Here is a 17,258-nt window from a genome sequence, read left to right on the forward strand (position 1 = left end):
TGCTGTACAAACATAAATTAAATGAATCCTATTAATAAATAGAATAAATAAACAAGTACTTATTATAGTGTGCCATTTTACATAGGATGGGACTGAAACAAGAATATTACAGCCCTAGTTGCCTGAGATTCTCCTAATATTAGGAGATACTGGAGTTACCCAGCATCTCTGAAGATGCTGAAACTCATGTTGTGTGAGTTTTAGTCCTGACTCTGTCCTGTAACAGAGTGCTACCATATGAAGCAACAGCAAGAGGGAAATAGCAAAGAAAACAATCCTGGATTGAATGAACTTGGCAAGAAAGTTATTTGAGGCATGAAAACGTTTACAGAATATTATCACTTTGAGAGATGCTTTGAAAACACAGCAGAACATCAAAAGAGTGACAGGATACCCTGAGGAGCCCCATTGCACCAAGCAGGAGACAGGCACTTACAGCAAAAGTTTTATTCACCTTTGGTAATAAAATGTGGAACTGGCAAAGCCACTTTTGGGTAACCATCCTTTTTCCTCCCTTTATTCTTGAAGCATTAGCTGCCACAGACTAAATGAATTATAGTTAATTAACTGGATGAAGTACTGACCGACTTTCTGTGCCTCTGAAGAATGTCTGTAGTCTGATTTCTCTTTGTCTTCCCCCCCCCCCCCCCCGTTTTTTGTTTGTTTGCTTTTTTGGGGTTTTTTTTGGAGGGGGGTGTGGTTGTGGTGATGTTTTTATTTCAACCAGATGGCAAAATTCTCCCAAATTGTGGAAAAAATTCATTTTCTGTTACACATACCTATCTTAAAGAAATTTAATTGATTCAACTTCTGATGGAATCATATTTACTTCATTACTATAAGTGATGTGTATGTTTATCTGTGTGGTTGTGGTTTATCTATGTCTGTTTGTTTGTGGGGTTGGTATGGAGCCATGTAGCTGAATGAAGGATGCTGTCTCCTTTTCCTTATGGCTAAAAATGACAACGTAACTGATAGATGCTCAGTGACTTTTCTGGCTGCTGGACTCTGGGATTTTTCCTGGTGCCCAGGGCTTGAGTAAGGTGGTCTTCTTTCAGGATACTCAACATTTATATAAGAGGACATAATGATGATTGCTTAGCCTTCATTTCAGGCTGCCAGCCAAACAGTAATAATCATCTACTCCAGGTAATGACAATCTGGATTAACCCAGGCAGCCCAATGTAAGTGCTGGTGTATAAGCAACAACATTCTCCTTGAAATCTGGGGAGTACCCTGCTTTCATGGTGCATGTGGTAGGATCGATAAGGGGGCTTACAGTTACTAGGGAGTGACAGATAAAACTCTCTGAACTGCACAGATCCATTCACATAAACTAGAATAACTCTCTTAAAAGCCTCAAATGGCTTCTCCAGTTCACTGATAAAACTATCAGCAAATCCACAGTCCTGTCACTGATGACTTATATGACTGTTATGGGCTTGCAGGATGGAGCTCTTCAGTGGCAAACTTAAGTGATACAAATACAGTCAAATGTTACACCTGTGTGATTCATTCAATTGCAGATCAAATTCCAAATACCCCTAACTTGTAATCAGACCAATGGAGCGGTGTTTTGTAATTGCTTGGAAGCACTGGGTGTGATAACGTAACAACGAAACTGATGAGAAAATGAGAACTAACTATTTAACGTCAGAATTGATCTACCTGAACGTGAACAGCTGTGCCTTTCTTACAGACTCTGGTGTCAAAGAGCTGCTCCGGAGGCTTAGCTCTGCTTGTATTTTAACATGGCCACCTAAAATAGGTCAAATGAATCATGCTTTGAATGTGCCACTTTTTTTTTTTTTTTTGCCATGAATTCAGATGGATTCCACATGGACAGACTGGTTATGTAAGGATTATAACAGTCCACAACCGGTTCTGTTTCTTCCATTTACTACTGTGTATTTCCTAAACTTCTCATGTCCAGCTGTTGGGAAGACTGTTTAACCTTGTGGTTGCTGCATGCAAGAGGGACTAGCCAAAAGGCTTTGTTTTATCCTTTTAGATAAAATAAAATCCAAAGGCATACGTTCTGCAAAGTCTTTGGAAATCGCTTTTGACTTTACTCTGTTTCTAGAGGAAAAGACATTTTGCTATGGGGGTGAGGGAACCTTTCAGAAACCATTGGAAACTACTTCTGTTTTTTTGAGAAAGACTTAAAAGAACTTTTTAAGCAAGGTTACTGTTTTCTTATAGGATAACCAATACCCTAATTAACAGTAACAGGTGGCCTTGTTATCATGTGTGTTACCATATTTCTGTATTTTATGACTTCTGGATCTCTCTGCTTGGTCATGGCCCTTCTTTACTACCACCACCTCTTGCTGATTCCTTTATGAGGTGGTTGGATATTTATATGAAACAGAGCTGAAAACATATCTAAGTGTCTAAGTCAGGCACTTCCGAATTATTTTGTAGGAGAATGCTTCACTGTGTCTTAATCAGTTGATTTCACAAAGATCATCTGATGATATTTTAATATGAAATGTACATTTTGGGTAATGGCTAACACATCCACCTGCCAGATTTGCCAAGAGAAGCAGCTTAGGTTTTGGTGGAGGCAGCTGAATAACACACGGGTACCATGAGAAATGAGCCAGGGAGACTGAGCCGTGACATGTCGTGACACTCAGACCGGGGCCTGACTGTGCCAGCTGTTTAGAGCTTGTGCAGATCCCTGGCTCCACCTGAGATCTTTATGCTGAGCTTGTGGAGTAATTATAGGACACTAATGAGAAAGTGTGAAATCGTTGCCTGGGGCTGTGGGGACGTGGTGGGCTGGATTTCATGTTGGGCGAGCTCTGGCACAGCTTTAGTCCTCTGTGCTATTTCACATTTCTCCACCGACGTTTGAATTAATCCTTTCTTGTTTGTGCTTTGTTCTGTGTTATTTTGGTGCCTGGGGCTGCCTGTGTTTCAGGCTGGCTCTTCTCTTACATGGCCTTCGTCACTATAGTGAGTGAGTGCTTTTGACTTCAGACTTGGCTCCCATCTGTGTATTTAAAAGTAAAACGATTTCTAATGCTAATTGGGGTGAGGGAAAATGAGAGAAAGAGACTTTAAAAATTCATATTGAATATTTATAAGCATCCTCAGTGCATTTGGTAAAACTCAGATGAAGAGGTTTCTAAAAGGTTTCTAATTTCAGCTCCAAGGCACTTTGTTGTGCTGCAGTGGCAACTGAAGGAGTGGGGCCTGTGAAAGCTGCAAATACATTTACTTGTACGAGGTTTAGGTCATATTTTCCATTGGTGTAATTACTGATCAGTAATGGGATGAAAGAGCTCACCTATGCTGATTTTATGGCTCCTTTTAAAGTCAGGAGTGATGCTTGGGCAGTACTTGGACTCTGCGGGGGAGAGATGTTTTGCGTTACACTTTTTTAAAAAAGAACAACTAAATTTTTATTTTAAATTATTTTGGGGATGAGTATTGTGAGTTTTTTTTCCTCAGAGCAGACAAAGAGTTTCTTTAGCATCAGTGTTTGTTTGACCCATCGCATCCATGTCTTTGTCAGCCTGGCTGGATGAGGGCTTTGCATGAACCTCATTCACTGATAGATCCATTTATGCTGATTTTGATGACCAAAGAAGGTGACTCTGAGGTAACTTGCTATAAGTTGCCCTTTGCCTGTATTTATAAATGAGTTTCTTCAAAAGAAAGTCGTTACAGACATTGGTAACTTGGGAGAGGAACCTTAATAAAAGGTTCAAGTAAGCTGGTTTTAGAATATTATGTTTTTGGGGAGAAATCGTTGGAAATGATGCACAAAAACTGGCACTGTGCTGTAGAGATGTTACATTATGTGAAACAGGCCTGGAAAGACTAGGCAGAGATCATCCCCATTAAAATAGGAGGGGGCAATCCAAGCTGCTCTTAAGCTTTTTGTGGGCACTACAATTTGCTTGTGAGATGTATGTACATAGAGCCCTGAAGTGAGTCAGTAAAATTTAATGTTAAAGATAAGCCTGGGAACCAAGGTGCCTCTTTATTTTCATATTGTATTTGTCACTTCTTAAAACTAGTGCCAGGCTGTGAATGCTGGACCTCTCACTGAGAGCCAGGTAAAATACTGATGCCACTGGCAACTTTATTCAACTTAGTTTTTCCTTTTAAGCATTTATTGCTGCTTCACAATACTTTTGCAATAGATGGGCTTTTCTGGCCAGGTGATGCTGATTGTTTTATGGTTGTTTTCAGTGTTAGCTCTGCCCAAGGTGGCCCTAGTGCTGCAGTTTTAGAATAAAGAACAGTGTCTGAATTTAGTCTTTCTATGGCATCTTTTCTTTAAATCCCTGCACCACTTTGCAGCTGATATTGTCCTTTGCTTTGTGACAGGCAAAACTATGTCTGGTGCCACTGTGTATATTGTCCAAGGCAAAACCAAGAAAGAAGGGCCGTTTGATTTTCTCTGTCAAGTAGACAAGATGGGATGGGAGCCATGCGTGTGCTGCCCCATCCTAGATCAGGTCCCTGTGAGGAACAGGCTACCTTATACCTGATTTTTTCTTTGTGGAGCAGATCAGATCAGTAATTGAGGGCTCAGCAGTGGACTGTAATTTTTGTTCCGCTTCCTTCTCCCTGTCAGTATTAGGGAATGGCCTCCCAGAAGCATTGCCCGAGCCTGGCAGGGGAGAATTGTAGCTGCCTGTTCACAGCCCTTTTCCCAGGAAGGGCATCAAGGGAAACACAAAGGAGTTTCTTGCTCCTTTTCCTTGCTGGGGAAAGACTGTCATAGGTAAGGAGAAGAGTACAGAAAGGCTGGGAACCATGGATTTAACTTACTTATTTTTATTTCAACAATAATTACACCTGGACTACTGTGGTGGAGCAGTAGTCTGAGAACAGCTAAGTAATACTTCAGTCAGAGGTACTGGTGCTAAGACTGTGCCCAATATGAAGCGTTTCCTGCTTCTTTCTCTCATTTTAATAGAATCATAGAATCGTTAAGATTGAAAAAGACCTTTGAGATTATCAAGTCCATTTTTCTTTCACATAAGCCTCTTGCATTGAAAGAGTTTTTCTTTCCTCCATTTAGTTGAACACTGAATTTTTAAAACACATTTTCTGCTCCACGTCCTTTCAGGAAGGAGGTTAAACAGATTTCATCTTTACTTCAGAAAGTCTTATTAATAACCATAGGGAGGCTGCAGATCTGAAGAAAAGGAGGAATCAGGTGTATGTATAAGGTTTTACTCTACTTGCTGTGTTGTATTTGTGATTCTGGTTTTGCTTGTGTGTATTTTTCCACAGTAATTCTATACAAATACTGAAAGTGACAAAGTGCCTGTATATGCTGAGAGTCTTGCTTTGTACTGGACTGTGTTTGTACATCAAGGCAATAGTAGGCCCTTTTCTAATTCTAAATAATCCTCCTCACTTGAATATTCAAGTGCTTTCCAGTAATTAGTTATCTTACTTAATTGCTAATTTTTCTCTGAGGGCAGGAAGCCTTGTTTCTGTCTCACAGAAAGAATCTGAGCCACCAGGCTGAGTGCATTGTTGTTCCATGGTACATGCTGAGCCTGCTGCTGCCAGAATAGGAATTTTACTCAGATGCAATTCTAGCTTTACAACGAGAACATTACAGAGTAGCTACTGCTGGTGACACTTTGGAGACTTCATGTACAGGAGCCCTTCTGCTTTCATTTCACTTCATTACATGCACTGCTCATTTTGCTATTTGCCCTTTTGCTGTAGCACCAAATCAGAGGAGACCTCCCAGGGAAGCTAATAGTGGGAATGTAAACCCTGCTGGGAGCTACCTGCGTCCTGCAGTTTGGTTGCTGCTGAGGAGTTACTGCCTTGGTAGCAGGAGTTCATCAGAACTGGAGGCTTCAGTCATTGCTTGCGGTATTCACAGAGCTCAGTGCAAAATCCCCATCAAAGCCTGTGACATTTTTAGGCCCTTTGCTGGCGTCTGACTTCCCCCGTGTGTACATTCATTAATTTTAAGGATTTACTGCAGTGTTGAGATTCTTCCTGCAAATTGCTTGGCTTCTCCTACTAAATATTCACAATCCATGGTGTTTGATCGTGTCATCTTTCAGGTATTGCCTCACTGAGCTGCCTTCCTGTGTGTCCCCACCAGCTTCATTGATCCAGCATGAAAACCACATGAATTGTAAAATATCTGAGTTCCTCAAAGATTACTGGGATAACTGTGGAAAGAGTGAAATAGTCAAACTTATTCATGACTTTGTCCATAAATCTGGTCATCGTTGTACTAAGTGCAATTGCAAGTCAGACTTGAATACATTAGCTTTAAAAGTTTGCTGTGTAATATATTGCTTCATTCTGAGAGGCACTGGAAACTAACCTTATACAGAAGATGAACAGCAGATACGTGTTATATATTTCCAAATTGCTGAGACTGTTCCTTAATGGAAGAACATCAAGATCAATATTTGACTGAATTTCATTTGAATGGTTGATACTGGGATAAAAAGAAAGGAAATAGTCTGGCTTCACTGACAGAATTAGAGGGGTAATTGGGCCACAGCTTGCAATGGATAGTAATGGTTTGCATGCCAAGATGGATTTCAAGCTGTTACTGATCTGACTATTTAGATGGTGAGTTTCCGTGTTTGTTTTTTTTTTTTTTTTGTTTGTTTGTTTGTGGGTTTTTTTTTGTTGTTTTTTTTTTTTTTTTTTTTTTTTTTTTTTGTTTGTTTTTTTTTTTTTTTTTGTTTTTGGTTTTTTTTTTTGTTTTTTTTGTTCCCTTGCATGTTTTTGAGGCATAATGTATCCAATGTGGGGGAAGGGCCAAACTCTGGATTATGGAAATACCTGATTACCCAGTTAGTAAAGATGTCAGATACAAGCTTAAATGTAAATCTGCTTTTTAAAACACTTACCTAAACCCAGAGAGAATTTGCACATTCAGAGCTGTGACTCTGAGGGTGTATATGAAGCGGCCACTGCTGTAAGCTTTCATAGCCTCCTTTCTCCTTCTGCCTCAGCTTTTGTGTTCTTCACATGTGTATGCAGCTGATGCAAAATATTCTGATTATTCGCCCAGAAAAGGTCTCCATCTCCAGCTGGCTATGCAGATCAGCTCCAAGGAACCACAATGATTTTGATGAAATCTTCTTAACCTTTTACATACACTTAAAAAGAGATCTTTTTATCATAACAGAATACATTAATTTTATTTTTTTTAAAGTTACTTTGCACTGCTGTGGTATGTATCATACACAATGGAATTTTAAATGTGAAAATGAAATGCTTTGATTTCAGTGATAGTAGATGTTTCAATTAACATAAACAAGGACTTTTTAGGAAAAAAACCCCACAAAAACAAAACCCCCAACTCGCATACTCATGGTTGAAATGTGACCAGATTTTAAATTTTCAGAATTCACTATCTTCCATTTTCACACTGCTTCACAGGTTTTCGGAACTGCACCAGATATAATGATACATTGACTGAAATAGGAGATCATTTTGTAGAAGGAAATTTAGATTTGTGTATGCACCTGTATACAGGAACAGAATCTGTTTTATGACAGCAGGATCCTGCTACCCTTATTCAGCCCAGGTTTTCACAATGATTATTCTGTCTAGACATCAGCCTCAGCACTTCAATAAAGAACTTTGAACTCCTTCTAAGATGTTTACGTTATCATGAAGTATAGATAATAAAAAGGAGAGAAACAGGGCTATTACAGCTGTTCTGGAATATCTCTTTTAAGTAGTTATTTTAAATACAGGGTGGTCAAACCTTTGAAGTTGAAATGTTCACAACATCAACATATAACATACCTTCCCAACCATTTTTTTTCAACTTTTACAAGGAGAAAAATTTTTACATTTTTACTTAGCTTAAAAATGCACAGTTACTTGCTTCAATTTAAACATTCAAACAGAATGTCCCTACTGAGTTGGAATGGGGAAAGAGCTGTAGAATTTGAGATGCAAGTTGAGCTTCCTGATTGACTGCTGGAAGTGGGGTGCTGTTCTCCTAACACCATGTCTTTTAGCCTTCTCAAAGCTAAATGTCTACTACCCTTCCAGTCTTTCTCTGCCAGTTCTGAGGAGAGAGGTGAATTTAATGATGGCCATACACCTTACATCCTCAGCACCTGCCTTCAGTGGGGCTGGGAAGCCCTCAGGAGGTGTTTCCTTGCTGCCCAAAAGTCTCGGACATTAAAGCTGCACCAGACTGTTCCCACCTGGACACTGAGCTGTCTGTTTTCTTAGTGTGCTTTGTATGTTCCATTTCGTGGCATTCAGAAGAAATTCCAAGTATCGTATTTTTCTTTGCTTTCTGCCTTATTTGTTGCAGTGTCAGTTTGGGTGCATTATAACAGCTCAGCAAAGGATGCTCTGTGTAATTTCAAATCATTTGCAGTTCATTTTGTTCTTTTATTCTGGTTTTTTTTTTCAGAAAATAGGGAATACATCCTGCTGTGATTAGGCTTGCATGTCAGCAATATTGGCACTGTTGATCTTAAACATAAGGTGAAAATAATACTGAGTGTAGACAAGTGAAGTTACACATTGTAAACCTGTAGCAAACAACTTCAGTGCTGCTGGGCACACTTTTCACAGTAACTTAGGAGTGACATTCCTAGAAGGATTTGGGCTCTTTGGCATAGCTCTTTGCAAGTCTTATTGTAGATGCCTGAGTCACTTCACAGGTAGTTTTTTTGTCATCCTTACTAACAGCCAGATAGCTCCATGATGTTTTTTTTTTGTTTTTTCTCTCTCTTCTTCAGCTCCCTTTTTTAGAATCTGGATACTTCTTTTATCACAATGGCATTCCTAAAGCCAGGAGAAAACGCAGTCTTCAACACAAGCTTCGTCTGGAAAAGGACTCCAGGGTAAGTGTTTCCTCATTATATGCAGCTATCATGTTTTCTTTGTGACACAGACCATTTTTTTATGAGATTGGGGTGATGATCAAATTTGTGTTTATGGCTACATTTTTTTCTCCATGCTCATTTCAAGCTTGATGGCTACTGTATGCACACACCTCCCAAACAGCCTCAGCTTTTATTTTTATTTCACTGCTACAAATAGTCCTGTATTCTCTGAGTTGTATCCTCTCCAGTAAGACTCAGTGATCTCATAGTCCCCAGGACAACTCTGTGCACCCTGTACTGTGTGGAGAAGCCAGCCAGGGTACATCTCCTGGTTGTCCCCTCCACACATCCTGCTATCCATAGATTATCCACCCTTGGAGTAAATGTTGGCACTTTGCAATGACACTGGAACTTTTTCTCAGGGAATAATGTGCACACCAATTGCTAAAAGACTGTATGCTGTCAAACTTCAGTAGCTCCTTAAGAGGCTCTTGATTGCAGTCTGCAAACAATGTGCTCAGTTTTCAGAAGCATAAACCCCCCAGACAGGAGAAAGAGGCCCCTTTTGTGGAAGGCTATGAGCTGGCAAATTCTTTTTTCTTTTATCCAGAGTTTTTACACCAGTTTAATACTGGGCTGGAGTTGGGCCAGGTAGCACAAAAAGTATATTTACTGCCCAGAGAAAGTGGATAAGCCTGAGGAATGATATGATGACAGCAAATAGATTATTTTTTAATCCTTCAATAGGATTTAAACTCTCTGCACTGTGAGCAAAAAAGAAGGGGGAACAATTTCATTCCAGACAGAGTTTGACTGCCAGTTATTATGTGGTTTTGGAGCACCTGTGACAATGAAAAACTTGAGTAGGAAGAGAATGAAAATAAGCTAAATAAGATCACAATTGTTGTTGTGACACCAGAGCAAGCAAGGTCTGATGAATTCCCAGCTTCCTACTTCTGCAGAAATTTCAGGTGGTTCTGGGCCCAGGTCCAGCTGGGATGCCCATGTCTGGTCTCTCCTGAGGCTGAGGGCCATGTGAGTGAAGCACACAGGTTCCAGGTGCTGTCTGCCCCATCACTTTGTCCTGAGGTGCTGATAGCTGAGTGCTGGCAGGTTCTTAGGGGGTGCTGCTGGTCTTCCAGTTCTCTAGGGTACCTTTTCCTGGCCCTCTTCTCCAAAGCTGGTACCAGGTACAGATGAGGGGGTTTTGAGGACCCATTCAACCTGCCTTGAATAGAAATTCTTGGGCTTCCGTCATTTTATTTACTAAGCAGAGATCAGAAAGCAAACCACTGAGGAAAGTCTACAGTTAGTAGATACAAAAGCAAATGTCCTGAGAGGTATTTAATTTCCTTGAACCACCCAATCTTGTAAAATCATTTCAGAAAAAGCACACAACTGAGTACATTGCAAACTAGTGGCTGAGTACAGTCATTCTGCAGGTGACTCTGTACTTGAAATAAATAGTTCTGTAAGCCTCTGAAAATTTTATAAACACCTGTAATATTTGTATGAATCCACCAATTCTGTCTGCAGCCTAATATTACATGTCTGAGCACTCCTGTACTAATTCCAGACTGGCTCTTGCAATGATTACCTCTAGACTGTGTCTGCTATTAAAAACAGCTTAAATGAGTCTGCCTTCTTGTTCAGAGATGTTCTCTTTTGTAGTCATCTGATATTTGCAGTCTCTAGACTCCTGGTTGGCTTCTGTCACATGCAGTGAAATCTCATTTTTGCTGTTAATCTCCACCTCATCCTGGTGCTGCATACCAATGGCTCAGCTCCCTTTGGCTTCTTCCTTTGATCTCAGGGAATAAAGCCCTCTGTTTAAATAACTGAGAATATCTCCTCTGTGAGAAAAAGGATGACCCTGGTGTATTCTGACTTTGTGGGTTACTGTGGAGGATGTAAGGGGGATGAAACAACATTTCATTTTCCACATGTAACATGACATTTTCTCATCTAGCCCTCCTACTTACTCTGTCCTGTCTTTGAGCTCTTATGATACCATATAGGCCAGTTGCTTTATGTAATACAGTTTGAGAGCAATTAAAATCATTACTCTTATCTCCCTTCTTCTTTTATATGTGGAGTTTGGAGAAGTCATTAAAATTCCTGTTGTATCTGAGTATAAGTGGAAACATGAGTTGTGTTGACAGTCCTTGATTTCAAACTCCAGAAATAATTTCTAAATTTAATGGCAGCTTTCTAGACCATTTACAGTCAATTTTACTTAGCAACAAATGTCAGCACTGTCATGGTTAATATGTTAACACATGAAGCCAAGAATAAAATGTTCCTGTTGTCAGGCTATCTAGGAAGAAAACTTCCACCACAGGGCTGTACAAATCAGGAACTGTTATGGTAAATGCTGTAGTTGCTTGGCCCTACCCAAATGTTGTGAGAAAGTGGGCTGCACCTATTCTGTATACTTTTCACTTTTAAGGACATTACAATTCCTAGTTAATTTTAATTATTAGCTGAAAAACAGCACAGATGTTCACTCAATTAATTAATGTTCTTTAATCAAGCAAGTCCCTTAAGGAACCATGTCAGTTTTTCAAGAGTCTGGGGAGATAGATGACAGAGAACTGTGTAAACAGGTTACTGCATCATTTCCATGCTCTGCATGTCTTTTAAAATGCTCAAAAATGCTTTGTTGTGTAAAATTTGCTGTATGTTTTGACCAAAATAATTTGGAGACACACTAAACACATACAGAAGTTGTGTGATAAACATCATTGCTGTCAAGGGGGTGGAAATGGAACATCATTAAGATTCCTTCCTAGAGATCCAGCAAGAGCTAATCTTTGTTCTGAAGAACAGTCTCAAATACAATGGTTTTCACAGTATTCAATACATTTGTGTTGCTGAAGCCTGAAGCAGTCCTGGCAGCAGGTGAAGGCACCTGTAATGGTACCACATGGTGTATTGTGCTACTGAACTGTTCAAGAAAAAAGTGCAGGCATGTGAAGCACCTTGGCTTTTTCTGTCAGTACTGTCCTGTCACGATGGCAAATGCTACAGTGAATTGAACTGCTTCAAATGGAGACTGTTTAGTTATTTGAATTACGTTCTCTGACATACAGAGAACCTTCCAGGACTTGCTCATGAATGACTCTTTTGCATCAGTTGCAAAGTTTCATGATTTCCAGGTGCATTTCTATTTTGCCATTTTAGCTTATGTACCTTTGGTGCCAGATAAATTGGGGGGAGGGTTCCCTTTAAGATTTTTACATATTTAAGCTGGAGTTCTTAATAAGCTAACACATAGCAACAAGATCTCCAACATCCTCCATGTGAAATTGCATTTTTGTCTGCCTTTATCTGTTAATTGCTTCAGCAGAAATGTCTCAGACCAAAAGGTCAGCTGTTAGAGTTGTTTGGCCTTGGGAGACTTCACTTAAGGAGCTGCTGTACTTTGTCCTTGCCATGACCTGTGGGCACAGACAGCTGGGAGGAGGTGACAATAGGGGCAGGGGCTTCGGGTGACATAAAGCCCTGAGGAGCCAGAGTAGGATGGGATGAGACATCAATGTGAAGGTGAAGGGAGAGTAGTAAGTGGGACAGGCTGAAACAAGAGCCCAGAGTCAGAGAGAAGGTTGACTTATTTGGGCATGGAGGAGCCTATATACTGAGTGGGACATGGAGCAGCACAGGGATGGGCTGGAGGGACTGGAAACAGGGCGTTCAAACGTGCTGCCTCCTGAGTTTAGGTCACAACACAACCTGAGAGCAAAGTGATCTTTAGAGTCTACCCTGTGAGCAAGGGGAAATACAGCTTCTGCAAGAGCAAACTCGGTTTTTAATAACGAAAGACAGTGGTATGTTTCATCATGTGATCGCCATGGAAAAGTAAATCAGAAATGCAGAGACACTCCATATTGTCTTGTTTGTTCGTACAGTAGAGGCAGGATGGGAAGCAGAAACACTTCCTGCTCCACTGTAGCTAAAAGAAAAGAAATCCACAGGATTTGCTACATTTTGATTTTCAAAACTGACTTACATTCTGGCCTTCTGTGTTATTAATGCAGCTGTGGCCTCAGCTGTATTATTAACAAACATTTTGAAAACTGGCCACATAAGTAAAAGGAAAGAAAAAATGCACGGTGGTTATGTTACCTTTCAGAGTAATACTTTTTGTATTGCTGTTGGTGGATATTTTCTGTTAGTAAATAGTCTTCCACTGAAGGAGCAAGAGTTGAAACATAGTTTGTTCTCTCGAAGATTATTTTGCTTTCTTTCAAGTTTTAGATAAAACCATTTTCTTCCCACACAGTCTCTCTTGTCAGACAGCTGCCAAGATTATCCTACTCAAGAAAGAGGCTTTAATATACAGAGAAGAGCTGAGTCCCATTACTTATGTGAGTGCATCTGTGTTGGTGTTGGGGGAATAAATACATATGTGGAGGAGGGAAGGTGAAATGAAAATCTTCCAGTGAGAGTGAGTGAGTTTGGCACTTAGATGATGACTTCTTTGGAAATAAACATCCCAGTGATGGCAGTTGTTACTCTGCAGAAAGAGAGACTTGGCTGATATCTGTGCTGATACAGGAGTCTGGGGAGGTGGATACAGACTTCTTCCTAGGGCTAGTTTGTAGGTGACCATGATTAACAGTACTTATAAACTGCTTGTCTCATAGGACAAGGAAGAAAAGGGGACTGTAAATGCAGAGGATCTAAGCTTTTAATTGAATAAATCAAAATCTCCCATATCCTTCGTCACCTGAGATCCTTCACATGCCCCCTTAACGTGGGTGGCTTGTTTGTGATGGGACCATTGCAACCTGTGAAGGCAGAACTGTCCTCTGATGCCAGGCAAGGGGCAGCCAAGTGGTGCCAGAGCTTGATAGTTCATCCATGGTCACCTTTAACAGAAAGAGAAATGGATGGCAGCTTGAGAAGAAGGAACACAGCTGCTTAACAAGCAGCAGCCCTCAGTGATGGCAGAGCAATGTGAATCAACTTTCAGTACCTTTTTCAGCAGCGTTAATGACAGGCTTGAGCTGGGTTAAAGGTGGAGACTTTTGCCTCACTCCCTTAGATGCAGCATAGATCTTCCCCTTTGCCAAAGTGCAAATCTTCCTGATAAGATCAGGAAAACTGAATTTTCCTCAGTTCTTCAGCCAGTGTAGAGTGCAGTGACCTGGGGATACAAGGGATAGGAGCTGTCAGAGCTTTTCTTGCAGCTTTGATCAGACCTCTGTAATTGCTCTGGATGTGTAACTTGTTTCTCTGGCCTTCTGTTACTGGAGACAGGCAACATTCTGTCCCTGGAGCATAGCAATAAGAGCTATTTACAGTTACTTTTATTAAAATGGCAATATTTGTCATTTTTACTCCTTCCCATGCTTCACGTAATGATTTCTCAACTTCCTGACCAGTGCTGGTGACTTTCATTCCTCGGTAAGTTTCTGATCAAAGGTTGGAAGGTGTATCAGGGTGCTTCCTCCCTCTGAGAAGAACACTGGTTTGCTCCTGAAAGCAAAGGTGCAGCAGGAAAAAAAAGGGCCAGTGCCCTGTTGTAATCATGCTGTTGGCTCCCTTTGTGAGTAGAGGGCTTAGTTTCTGTGCAGTTCACCACAGCAGTGACCCCAGAGTCATACAAATCTTCCAACCACTGTAGAGATAAACACAAATGAATGTAATGCCCAAGACTTGCCACTCTCAGCTCTTCAGGGAGGCTTCAGTTCTCTGCCAGGCAGGGAGTTATGGATGTGTTCTTTAGGATAAAGAGACAGGGGAGAATGGCAGGACAAAAAGCCCTTCATGTTTTCCGCTCTTTTATGTAAATTGCAGATGGTAGAGGTGACTGACTTCCCAGTGAAGTCTATTTAGCATTTTGCTGTAATATCTGCTGTCATGGGCTGGCATGCTGGTAGGATTATGCTCAGGAAAAGTTTGGAGCTGCCATCAATTTTATGAGACTATAGGGCAACATTACATGAGCATTGGTGTTATCCTTTTGGTAGGAAATGGAACATTAGGTAATAAAAGCTCTGCTTAAGTACCTGTAATAAGTATTGAACAGCCAAGGAAAACTCATTAGGGGAAATGTCTTCTTTGCAATGCTGGAAAAAAACCCCAACCACCCTCAAACCTACACACTGTTCATTGAAGCTGCATTGGCAACCTGTTTACCAAATAGGAACTGTCATCAGTCATCCTGAAAAAATGAAGCATGTTGTGCAGAAAACAGACAGTGACTTCCACAGATGGATCCCTGGGTTATTGTTTCTGGTTTAGGTTGTCTTATGCTTTATCCAGTGTATTTGAGGAAGGGTTTCCAAGAGTCTCTTCCAGTTCACAGAGTCTCTTCCAGTTCACACAGTAGTACAAAGTTGTACTACTAACTTTTTCAGGTTGATACCATCTTGAACTGTATTTGTTTTGCTTTCCCATACAGCTTTGGACCCTTTTTGAAGATTTGGTGTTTCTAATTCATAATGGAGCCAGTTGGCAAGCATTGAAAGGAAAAAAAAGATTATTTTCTTGAGGAAACTCTAACAGCTATATATCATCTGATAATTGATCTGGTGTATGTCTAATTGCTGAGAGAATTTAATGTTTAAATTTTTTTTCTTAATGATATTTAGACCCTTTGCAGATGCTGGTGGGTGGTTCTTGAAATGTGCAAGTTCATGAGCACTATTATCTGATAAGATGAAAGAAGCAGCAGAGATTACAGCACAGTGTTAAATAAAAGGTCACTTAGAGTTCAGTTCGTGGGACGGTGGAATTCAAGCTGCGTTTCAGACCTAGAAAGAGAAAGGGTCCTACTGCCAGAAAGGCAGAGATAAGTAATTGTAGGAAACATGCTTCATAGTTGTATGAACTGTGTCATTCCAGACAAGAAATCAACAGGGCTGCAAAGAGGAGATTTAGGTGTCTGGTAAGTCAGGAAAAAATATTTTCCCACTACTTCGCCTTTCTTGCACTGAAGACAGAAGTAAGGGGCTGTTGCTGTGCCTCCGGAGTGCAGAGGATAAACTAGTCCTTAGGTCATGAAATTGTTTGTTTCTGTGATAATGAAAGAAATATGTCAGAAATTCAATGAGTTTGGTTCATGACTCCAGTATACCCCTAGCATGGCTGTTGTCACTGCAGATAGTGATTGCTGAATTACCTGTGATTGCTTTTAGAAAACTGAATCTGAGGGAGTCCTATTTCTTGTTGTCCCTGGCCTTTGTAGACTCTGCACCTGCCCAGCAAAGGTTGATGGAGTCTAACTCCTCATGGAAAGCCTGCCCAGCTGTGTTTTGTTTAATTGACCAACAGGGGCTCCAGCTGTAAAGTACTTAGCTGCTCTTATAATTGAGATATCACAATTATTATATAACAGTCAGTTTCTGTAATACGAATAAAAAGAACTCTCTTTTTGTGATAATAAAAAAATAATGAGGCCTAGAGTTACTCAGATATTTAAGATGTCACTTAAGTTGACGTGGTAGTCCGCTTCACTGCAGTGTGAGTGTGTTAAGCATGTGCTGAAGAATTTCACAGTTTCTGAGTTTAAATTCCTCATACTAAGTGTGGCATTGCTGGCTTGTATTTGGACTGCACAGGTATATTGTATTTGTGATGTACAATACAGTTCTGAAGTAAAATATCACAACACTATTGAGTATGGAACATTAAATATTTCAAATAATTTGCTCCTGGAGCAAATGCAAGTATATCCAGCACAATGTAAAAGCTCAGCTTAATTGATCTATTATTTCTATTTGTTGCTAGAAAGATAGGAAGAAAAAACCCCAAGCCATCAACATCAATGTTAAAGAATGTTGGAAATCTTTCATAGCTGTATTATATCAAAAAGCACCATTAGCTGCACACAATAAAATAACAGACTATCAAAACAGCACCAAGCTCCAACATACAATGCCTTTTATAAAAATAATGTATAACTGAAATTACAGTGTAAGGTAAAACTATTTCTATTAGAAAAAAATATAAGTGAATGTACTGCTGGCTACTGATAAGCAAAGGCAGTGCTGTGCAGATTCTTGCAGAATTTTCCAAAACCAAAAGTAGTGATGGCATTGGAGTCCTGGTGCGACTGGTGGCTGGGGAGTCCGCACATTCACTGGTTTTAAGACAAGGTTAGGCAGTGATCATGGCTGAGTTGGATGTGGCTGATTCCTCCCTGCAACCTTGGGATGGCTCAGGTGACCTCTTGAAGTTGCTTCCTGTCACATTCTGCATCATTTTCGTACTGCTGAACGTGACGCTTGGGGAAAGGTGGGGTAAGGCAGTAGAATGAGCTTTATCCCTCAAAACCACTTGTTACCATGTGGAAGTTCAGTACTTTTACAAAAACCTGTTGTGACAGCTGACCACATTCAGCCTCTGCTCTGGTGCCTGTGAATTTGTGAATTGGCATTAGTTAAGTTTTCTGCTTTATTGTTGATGTCTGTTCTTTTGACTACAGCATCTCCTCAG

General features: G+C 40.3%; 1 protein-coding gene across 1 annotated transcript in view; it reads left to right on the top strand.

Annotated features, from left to right (window-relative positions):
* The window catches only part of PCSK2 (proprotein convertase subtilisin/kexin type 2), a 102,632-nt gene that overhangs the window by 11,539 nt on the left and 73,835 nt on the right, over nucleotides 1–17,258 (top strand). Inside the window, 1 exon segment of the mRNA XM_064647592.1 lies at nucleotides 8,727–8,831. Coding sequence (XP_064503662.1) covers nucleotides 8,727–8,831 — 105 coding nt within the window.

This window comes from Pseudopipra pipra, chromosome 3, assembly GCF_036250125.1.
Source record: "Pseudopipra pipra isolate bDixPip1 chromosome 3, bDixPip1.hap1, whole genome shotgun sequence".
NCBI lineage: Eukaryota > Metazoa > Chordata > Aves > Passeriformes > Pipridae > Pseudopipra > Pseudopipra pipra.